Genomic DNA, 10,565 nt, shown 5'->3' with positions numbered 1-10,565 from the left:
CAAAACACAATAAAAATATTTTTTTATTCTTATGGTGGATTTAATTAGTAACAACAAAATTTGCAAACAGGAGCAATCGCAAAAGTTGATTTATGTCTTTTTTAAGAGAACAGAGGGAAATTTAGTATTTTAAATATTTTTAGTTAATTTAACCACATCTATTAAAAATAAAAAAAATAAACTCCGTTGCTGATCAGAGTAGGCAGAATAATCAAAATTGTGTCTGTGGCAAATTATCCTTTAGAAAAAGACGAATAACTTGAATTTTTTCCTAAAAAAATGCCAAATTTTAACAATAAACACGAATTAATTAGTCTAAACGACGTCTCAATAAAAGCCATCTAAATTAAATTACAAAATATGTCTTTTTGCATAGGAAATTTTTAAAAATAGGCAGCTACTTTCCTAAAAACAAACGTTTAAAGTAAAATTAAGCTCACCATTTGAATGGGGAAACTTGAAAAATCATTTTTCACACTTTTATTTCCTTCAAATAAAAATTTATTTCAGTAATAGAAAGATATACAATAATTTATGAAATTTCAACGTGAAATTTGAATGGTATCAGGGTCTGGACCCTGACATTAAATATTAAACGTTGACGTCATTTCACGTGTTTGGGACCTCTGGAATCCACGGTTCAAGACTCATGCGCGGAATCAATGCCGAGTCGCAGGACACGATCGGATTTCTGAAACATACAAAAAAAAATAAATAAATAGTACGTGACGAGAAGATTCTCATTTTCGACGGGGAAAAACAACAAAATCGGGTCGGAGAACGTGACCGGCATGCGGCTTGAATCGTACCTGGCATCATCCTGTTGCCAAAATACGAGAGGTTGTAGTCGAGTCACCCCGACGGAGTTGTCGCAGATTATCCGGGCCAGGCTCGTCTTTCTGATTTCGTTCAGTTGATCTGCGGAGATAAGATTTAGGAAGGGATGATAAATGAATAATCTTACATACAATTAGCAAAAATTTAGGAGACTTGACACTTGACACTATAGTACAAGGCATTCTATTAATTAATTATGATCATTAATGGATTACGTAGAATGTACACTCAACATAAATTTATTTAAAATACATAAATTTAAAAATATTGATTATTTATAATTTTATAAACTTATGGTATTTTAAATATTTTAAAAATTAAATAAATTTGTGAAAATAAAAAAATAAAAGCAATTATATTTCAATTAATTAAAAGTAACAATATATATATAGTTTATTTATTCATCTAATTTTAACTTACTTTTAACTAAAAAATAGCATTAAAACAATACATATTATACGCATTTAAGTCATTTTTTCATGCAGCTAAACATTTTCACATTTTCATACCTGCAGAGAATGAACTTGGCTGATTAGCCAAATCGTAGAAAAACCTATCGCCTTTCTTCAACCTGGCGAATTGATCTCCGACCAAACACAAAAAGGTGTGTCCCAGAAGGGCGCCTGACGACCGCCGCTCCGAAATTCCGCCGACGTACAAATCAATGTCGTCGACGCTGCGGTAGATCCGCCGCAGCACTAGCAACGCCTGCGAATTTCCGGCGCGAATACGCATTAAACGAACGGTCCATCATTATATATTTCTTTTGCGTTCACCTCCGGCCGGATCGTGTCTGTCAAGTCGGCGAAGTCTCGGGCCCTCTTCAATCCGCACAATTTCCGGTACGAGTTGTAGCCGGGCAGTCCGTGGTCTCGGCCACGCTGGATGTTCAGACTGAGGATGTCGAGGCCGAAACCACCCCTGCCTTGGAACAAGTGCTGCGTCATCTGAGGAAATTAAAATGTTTTTTTTTCTCATTCACAAGGAGGAAAATCACCAAGAAGAAAAAATGTCACAAAAAATGTGTTCCAGAAAATTAAATAAAATATAAAAACGATAAAAACAAGCAAAAGGAATTCAGCGTTTTCACTAAATAATCGAAAAATTGGGGTTTTAAGACATGCACAGGAAATTAAATCGTCAAAATTTTGCTTTTGAGGGCCATTTAAATTGAGTGGCTCTACTTTGCGTGGAAATTAATTCACTATTAGCTGACCATCCAGAATTAATTTCCGCGCAGAGGAAAGCCATTTTAAATTGAATAAATTAGCGAATTAGCGAATAGGAAAGCGAATTTTTACATAAAGAAATATATATTTTTATATAAACTTTTGATTTTTAACCCAATCATATCCATTTTCACGTTAAAAATCAATCCCTTTTTGCAATAAATATTTTTCCTCTTGAAACAAAACATTGTATTATCATTCATGTTTTGTTGGTGTTACTTTATTGAGTTCAGATAGACATTGATTTAGAAATTTAAATTGTTAATCACACAGGATAGGCCATATTTCTTTTAATTTATCCTCACAAAATATATTGTAAAATGGAAACCTGGCTTAATTTATACAAAAATTTGACCAAAGAAATTAAAATTTCTAAGTTTATTTTGTCTGTATTAAAATTTAATATTCCAATATACGGCTAATAGAAAATTATTATACAAATATTGAATATATAATAATAAAAATGAATAGTGCAAAATAATTTCAAATTAAATCATTTGAAGAAAATTTGAATATATGTATTTAAATTTAAATTTGTAATACTTTTATTATTAATAATAATATTGTAACTTAACACTAGAAAAAACCTTTCGGTAAAAAAACGAAATTATGTGCCACTTTTTTAAGTTTAAAATACAGGGTTAAAGAGGAATGATACTGGAAAAGCATGGAAAATGCTTGTTGCCAGTGCATAAACTCATCCCTTAGGATTCAGTTAAAGCCTAAATTGACCTAAGGAGCACTGTAATTTTTTCAGAAAATTGGCAGGAAAGTTACCGTGCTTTTCAAATGGTAATGGCTGTCTCCTTACTTGAAATCCGATTTAATTTCAAAACCAAGATTTTCCCCAATAAGTGGCATACACCGTTGGACAGATCTCGACGAGAGGAATCGGAATATGCCAAGAAAATATGTTCGAGCACTGTACATTTTGGAGAAAATTGGCAAAATTTGAATTTTTACTGTAGGAAAGGTCATTTTTTTATTATTGCAAATTGTTGAACAAATTGTGTATCGGTCAATTGTTTAAGGCATCCAACAATTTAAATAATTTTCAATTGTTGCCCAGTATCATTTCACTTTAAAACTATCAAGATTCTTCTTGTTAACCATTAAATTATCAATTACTCAATAACATGCTTCAAAAACAAGTTTTTCGAGTCTTTGAAAATTTTGCACTGCATATTTTTGCTCATAAAATCCCCTCAAAGAGAGAAAACGGTTTGAAAATATTAATTTAAAAAAAATTAAGCCATGAGAACGATGAATTATTTTAGTTATGGAACAATTGAAAGATGCGATACAATTTTACTGATCCTTCCATTTGAATCAAAGAATATTGGAAGTGATAATAATTACCTCTTCGCTGAAGACATGATCGAAGGCGCCGAGCGGCCGGCTGCACTGTCCCGAGAGCAGAGCGTCTCCGGCGTCGGGCCACAGCAGCACCTGAGGACTATTCAGGGTATCCCTGAGTGGTATGCGGGAGTCTCCTGCGTTATTGGACAGCTTGAGGTCGCCCCTGACGAGCGTGTGGAGGCGGTAGGCGGCGGCGGCGAACTCGTTGGTCACGGAGGCGTCGTAGTTGGGGTTGAAGTCGAACGAGTGGCCCGAGGCCAGGGGCAGCAGGCCGTACGTCTCCATGAAGCGACGGCCCAGCACCACCGGCAGGAACTCGTTGTACGCGATGTGCTGCAGCTGGGCGATCACGATCCGCCGCGTCTCCTGGTACACGGCGTCGTCGCTGTACTCGGGGTGCATCGCGGCCAGGATTCCGGCCACCCTGTTGTGCTCGCGCATCAACAGCGTGTGAAGAGAACTGATCAGCGGCTGCTCGTTCACTCGGTTGTCACCTTGAACAATTTAATTAATAATCTTGTTGTTTAATTGTTAAAAATTGCTAAAAATAAGTGTATTAAACAACAAAATAAATGATATAGAATAATGAATGTTTGAATTTACATAGCTAGTAATACCAAAAAAATTTAATATATTTTTATCTTTTATTTATTTAATATATTTTTCGACTTATTCAGATAAAAGCATGATTTTTATTATTATAAATATTAACAAAGAGACGTAACGTAAATATCAAGTGACAGATACTTTTGATTAGTAACACTTCCATTCTAGGTATTTTACAAAACTTGCTTATGGCTGTTATACCACCGCAATTATCATAACAAAAAATATTTTATTGCATTAAAATAATTCAATATATCTCTCTTAGATCGTACAATTTTAAGCAGATGAACTTTCGTCAAGAGGAAACACAAAATTTCCAATATGTCCTGAATTTTTTAACGGCCAATTCACCAGTTGCATAAACCCCAAGTGTTCGAAGCCACCAACAGATGGCGCCACCGTAGACTTTCGATTTTAAGGCACTTCCGCTGCGATTTCAGACTCAATCTAGCTACCGTGCATTCTTCAATTAATTTGCTAATTTTTGACGTGCTGGAAACCAAAATCGGTTCAGCTAATCGCCGTAGAATCGTGAAAAACTATTTTTTGAATAAAAAAATATTTCCAACGTTTCTACGGCGAATGGCTGAACCGATTTTGGTTTTCAGCACGTCAAAAATTAGCAAATTAATTAAAAAAAGCAAAATAGCTAGATTGAGTCTGAAATCGCAGCGGAAATGCCTTAAAACCGCTTAAAACAAAATTTTTAAGAAAGTCTGTGGTTGCGCCATCTGTTGGCGGCTTTAATAACTAAGGATTTATGCAACTGGTCAATTCACCATTCCTATTTTCGATCAACTTTTTGGTCCTAAATAAGCCTGAATCGAGTTTTTATAAATCTTTTTGAGCAGAACTCACCATTATGTAAGCAGGGTTCGTAAAAACCCGCATTTTCCCCGGAACAACCCAATACTGCATGCATTGCAAAAAATGTTTTTGCGAGTTTTCTGCATTTTTTCCGAAAAATATTCATTTTTATTGAAAATAAAATATTATCATGATGGATCAACAAAAATGGGGATTTTAAAATACAGTAAAAATGCCACTGATTTCACTTAAAGACCAAAAATCTAACACTAATCGTGTAATTTTCCAAAATTTATAACTTTTTGGCGTGAAATGTGGCTGAAAATGCGGAAAAACCACCTTTTCCAGCTGTTTTGCGCAAAAAAAAACAGGAGAATCTTTGCGTATTGAAAAATTGGCAGCCCCTGAATTTAAGACGGACACGAGGTGCAAATCGCATTAGAAAAAACTCTTAATCGCGGGGCCTCACTTACCTGCGACGAAGCAGAAGTTTGGGTTTTCGGTCTGCCTCCTGCGCGTGCAGCCGCCGTTTTGCGCCGGCAGCAGGGCCAGGGAGCCTCTGTTACCATTGTTGAGGAGGGTGCCCCTTGGTCCAACCAAATTCCGCGCCGCCTGTCCCTCTGAGCCGTAAATTGTGGAGCCGTCGAACCAGTGCGAAACTGAATTCATCTGGCAGCGCAGAGAATTAAATATTAATTTGGTGTATGTGGATTTGGATTTTGTACCTGGTTAATTGCTCCGAGGGAGCAGTTGTGCGTCAGGGCCGGCATGGTGCGCACAAAGTTCATGCAGCCCTGTCTGAATCTGGAGAAGAAAGGGTCGTCGAAGGGAATTTCGATCGGCATGCACTGCGGGTGTCGCTGGTGCGGCGGCAACACGGACGCGCCGTCCTGCGAGCAGCACTGAATCCCGCCGCCACCTCCTGTTTATGAATGAATTTAGTTTTTCACTACACGAATAGTATTAATTTTACTCAATTGAAAAGAGGGGCTCTGTACGAGGTCATGGTCGAGGAACTGGCCGAAGTCGGCGACCAGCGCTGTCAATCTTCGGTCCTGCGGAGCCCTGTGACCGTCCGTGGACAATTGGATGCTGATCAGGCGAGGACTGGGCAGAGGACCTCCATCTCTAGCGGACCGTGGCACCTGCACGCCTGGCGGAAATCGTACGGAGGTTGTAATGGAAGTTCATTTATTCAATTGTTACCAAAAATCGTTTAAAATGTAGTAATTACGCGTCGGCAGGAGGTTTTTTCGAAAGTAATACCATGGTTTCCGCAACCCCTCCCCCATCAAAATAAAGTTCTCGCTCGGTTTTCCTTGCAATCGAAAGGGAAGTTTTTATAGGGGTTGAAAGTTCGGATTTTTTGCCTTCCTGAATACCTTCACAAGGGTATTAAAAAAAATTCGGATCGAAATTCTCAAAATTGGCTTGTTCAGTTGTGCGGAATTTAATTCTGCGTCTCTTTGCACCAAATTCTTCAATTTCTCTAAAAAAAAATGGACGAGGAGATAGATTTCCAACGGGAAAAAACGCGGTTTGTCGATTGGTTAAATGATCTATCAATTCGACGAGTTGTCGGTTTTTAAGTAGTGACGCCTTAAATGAAAAGTGTTGGCGAGTACTTTCGCCTGAATTCCCCCGATGACTTTTTTCAGGGTACCGCACCCTGAGATCGGTACCAGTTTGCGATTTTTCCATAGTTGCCGTCCAATTTGACAATTTTCCAAAATTTTCTCGTTAGAAACCACCCGCACCAAACTTCTTGTGCGAGAAGCGCTTGTATATTCATTATGCTTCATACCAAGATCTTAGGACCTCATATTGAACAAATTATATTGTAATATCTTTGGTATAAAACTGTGCCTAAAATTTTAATATATGAATTACAAAAATAAATATTATTGTGGGTCAGTGGAATTGTGTAAAACGATAAAAAATTGAGAACCTATAAAAAGTTGAATGAACGATATAAAGTTAATTCGCTTTTAAATACTCGTAGTAAATAAATAAATATTTAAAATATAACAGTCAATATACAGTACAGTAGTTTTTATTTTTAATTAGAATTAAAATGGATAATGTGTGTGTGTTTTACATAGTACTCTAGTTTGTAAAAACTTTGATTAATATAGAATTCAAATTTGCTCGAGCTTTGTCAAGATTTTTCGATCTGCAAATTAATCTCAAAAATATAAATAATATGGAAAAATGAATTCAAGGTGTTGAGCTAAAATATTCCTTTTAAAAAACAAAAATTTCTGAATGCTGTAATGAAGTTTTTTCATTTCAAATAATTGTTTTGACATTTATCCACGCTATATATATATTTATTTTAAAGATTTTTATTTTAATATTTAATTATTAAAAAAATCACCATCATCGTAATGTGCTGGAAGCAGTCTCTGCATGGGACTGGTGGCCCTTCCGATCCACGAGCGTCTCGGGTTACTGCAGGTGCCGTCGTGCAGGCGATACTTGCCGCCGATCACAGGGCAGACGGGCACCGGCGGACACGACTCGCCCAGCCGCGAGTTCTGCAAGTCCACCTGCCGCAGCTCGCCGTTCGGATTGGACAGTCCGAGCCGGTTGGTGAGGGCGCTGGTGGCCGCGGCCAGCCGCAGGGCCTTGAGGGACAACTCGCGGGCCTCGTTGGTCGTGTTGAAGACGCGCAGGTGGCCGGCGGACGGCGTGTCTGACTCCACTTTGATGCCGCTTTTCTTCAACTCCGCCTCCAGCGTCTCCAGTTTGTCCGTGAATGACTTGCCATTGTCCGAACTGGCGGACAGGTCGGCCGCGCTGATGAAGCCCAGCTCGGGGCCTGTGTTGTAGCCCGGCGAAAGTTGGTCGCGGTTGTCGTCCGTGAGCAGCAGCTGCTTAACTTAAGATTTAAATTTCAGTAAAATTTCAATGAAGGTAAATAAATCTCATCAGTTTTTTGAACAATCAAATGTTCATGAGTTTTAAAAAGTTATTCTCGGATAAGTTTTGGTATTTTTTCCTAATTATTCTTATAAGCAAATTTTGGGATTTATTCTATAATACATTTTTAGATACTTACTTCGATTTGAAAGAACATTCTCACAGCATAGACCAAGAGTAGCGTTGGTAGTTTCATTCGCAGGAATTAGGATGCACGTTTGCAAATTTTCCCTGAAACATTTTTTATTTAAATTTAACAACACGATTTTCAATGGTTTATTGCTATATATAACAGTTTGGTAATTTTGGACGGGTTTGTTGCTGAAAAATTTAGATTGTATACAGTTGCTAGCTCAGCAGGATAGATAAAATCTGCTACAAAGTAAAAAATATAGTTTTATGTGGTTAAATCAGAGCTTAAACACCTACTTCCTGATTACAATTTCACGAATTTTGAAAAAAGAAACCTTCAAAAAATGAGAACATTTTTATGCTTATTATCGAATTAAAACCTAGACGAAACAGCTAAAATAATTCAAAACTTTGCATTTAATCCGTGTTTTTGCTAGAGCGGCTAGAACCAACAGGTTCATGATATAAACAGCTTCCTGATAAATCTGATATAATTTTTCTGGAAAATCTTAAGTGCAATATGCAACAAATTTTCGCATTTTTTGTGTTCTATTCAAAAGGTAATATCATGTGAGTGTTTTTTCTTAGCGTCAACGATATAAGATGAATTTTAATGTTGATTTTTCAGTGCTTTTCATTCAGATTTATGCTAAAAAAAATCCCAAACCTTTTCACGTCCGCGTGTTTCCCCAGCATATGCCTCTAGATTGATTTATAGTAATCAATTTGTAATTTTCGTAAGGAAACACGCTTACTCATCGTCGTCAGCATAAAAGAGCGCGCAACCCGCGGGCGGCTTGCACATCTCCTTTTCGCCGGCGCATTTCGCAAGCGGCGCCGGCCGCGGTTTATCGGCGGAGGCGTCGAGCGCGGCGGCCGGCTGCTCGGTGCTGTTCTCCTCGGTGGGGAAAATCAAAGGCTGCTCGTCGGCCTGCTCGGCGGTCACGCAGGCGGCCAAAACGGCGAGCAGCAGGACAAAGGATTTCGCACCTGCGAATAAGGAACAGTTACTTTTAATGAGATGAACGCTATTGCCTCACAAAACACTCCTCGATTCGTATATGGAAGCCGAGCGAGCGAGCGGCGAACGAGCGCGTTTAATGGCTCTAATTAAGCAGTCGCAGCGTGAATTTCGTTCGTCCTGAGGGGACGACCTACGGCAGGTGCGCACTTGACCTGTGTCGTTGCAATGTGATGGTACGCACTGTCTTGTTCCGCAAGTGGTTAGACCGGTCGACACCAGCAAGTAGTTAAAATCTTCTCCATTTTTAATTTAAACCATTTAGATAATAATTCGTATGCGGTGGGGCCGGTGGATAGAAATTTATTTGTTCCTTCTAATTTCTAGCCAATTGGCAATTTCTTTTAAGTTTTGTAGATTGTAATGGATAGAATATCTAATTTTTCGGGGCTAGAAATAAGAATTCGGTAAATGACTAAAGGGAAAACAGGTCAATTTTATTAAATTATCGATTTGCCTCTTAAATTGAGAAAAACCTTAGCCTTCTCGACTTTGAATAAATATTTTAAATCGATTTTAGCATTTCTGTAAGTTTAAAACAAGAGCAGAAAAATGCATTTTAATTTTACTTTTCTAATATTTACTTTCTCCAGAATTTAACTTTCGTATTGTGACGTGCTAAGGAACTGTAGCAATTAGATCAATTTATTTTTCGAATATAGAATTGTCCACAAAGATCAACTGGTAAATTAATCAAATAGACCAATGAGAACAATTTGATAAATTTGCAAAGAGGGATTCTGCAAAATTACGAAAAATCCTTTTTCCAATATGCTTCAAATAATCTCAAGAAGGATTCTATTTCTGCCAAATTGACCAAGGTAGCAATAGATTTTTATTTTTAGAATGGTGACTCCCAAGTTTTAGAACAAATTTCAAATGGTGAGGACTGTCTCCTTACTTAAAATTGTATTTTATTCCTCAACAAAGAGTTTCCCTCAAATGCGTCATACGTCGTGTTAGATCTCGACGAGAAGAATCGAAATCTGCCAAGAAAATATGGCCAAGCGATGAAATTTTTGGAAAAAATTGATAAATTTTAACTAAGGTCCTGTTTTGATTATTACACATTTTAAAACAATTTGTTTAAGCCCAACTGCTTTAGTCAAATCTTCATCTCCACAAAAGAATTTTCCCATAAAAAAAATGTTGTAAAAAGTCTAAAAAAATCAGAAATCAATTTTTTACCGATATGAAAGTGATGACATTTCTCTTATAGCTATAATCTATTAACATAAAAGATAATGTCTATAAAAATATTAATTTCCCTGCAGAGAAGACATAAAAAATTCGAGCAATTAAAATGACGTTGGTCGCTTCAAGGAGAATCTCATTAGAACCCCCCAATCAAATAAAACAATGATTTACCTTGAATCATTTTAAAACAAGCACCTGCGCCGACGATCAATAATAATTATTGCTAACGTTGGCTGCGTCCCTCTCTCTGCACTCGGGCATGTTCACTGCTCTCCGACTCACTCACTCACTCGACAGGTCGAGGTTGTATAATATATTGTGAACTCCTCAGTGTCAGGAAAAGAAGTGCTGTTAGCGAGCAGGCATCCGCGCGCTTCGGGCTTTGCTCTTCCACTCCTCCTACCGCGCTTCTTACAGCCTTGCAACTCATTTTTGCATTCCAGGTTTGCTCATTT

The 10,565-nt window shown here is 37.6% G+C and overlaps 1 protein-coding gene across 1 annotated transcript; it reads right to left on the bottom strand.

Annotated features, from left to right (window-relative positions):
• Positions 1-478: 478 nt before the first annotated feature.
• Positions 479-10,512, bottom strand: LOC135936608 (chorion peroxidase-like). The gene is made up of 12 exons (XM_065479488.1): positions 10,282-10,512; positions 8,648-8,882; positions 7,900-7,991; positions 7,216-7,719; positions 5,812-5,991; positions 5,564-5,760; positions 5,312-5,507; positions 3,426-3,919; positions 1,614-1,784; positions 1,347-1,545; positions 810-918; positions 479-691 (listed from the first exon to the last, which is right to left on the bottom strand). The coding sequence occupies exons 1-12, from the start codon at positions 10,289-10,291 to the stop codon at positions 610-612; spliced, it is 2,469 nt and encodes an 822-aa protein (XP_065335560.1). The 5' UTR covers positions 10,292-10,512; the 3' UTR covers positions 479-609.
• Between the last annotated feature and the right edge of the window lie 53 nt (positions 10,513-10,565).

Source organism: Cloeon dipterum, chromosome 2 (genome assembly GCF_949628265.1).
Source record: "Cloeon dipterum chromosome 2, ieCloDipt1.1, whole genome shotgun sequence".
In the NCBI taxonomy this organism is placed as follows: domain Eukaryota; kingdom Metazoa; phylum Arthropoda; class Insecta; order Ephemeroptera; family Baetidae; genus Cloeon; species Cloeon dipterum.
The sequence above is the reverse complement of the archived record's forward strand: the minus strand, read 5'-3'. Positions and strand labels throughout refer to the sequence as shown.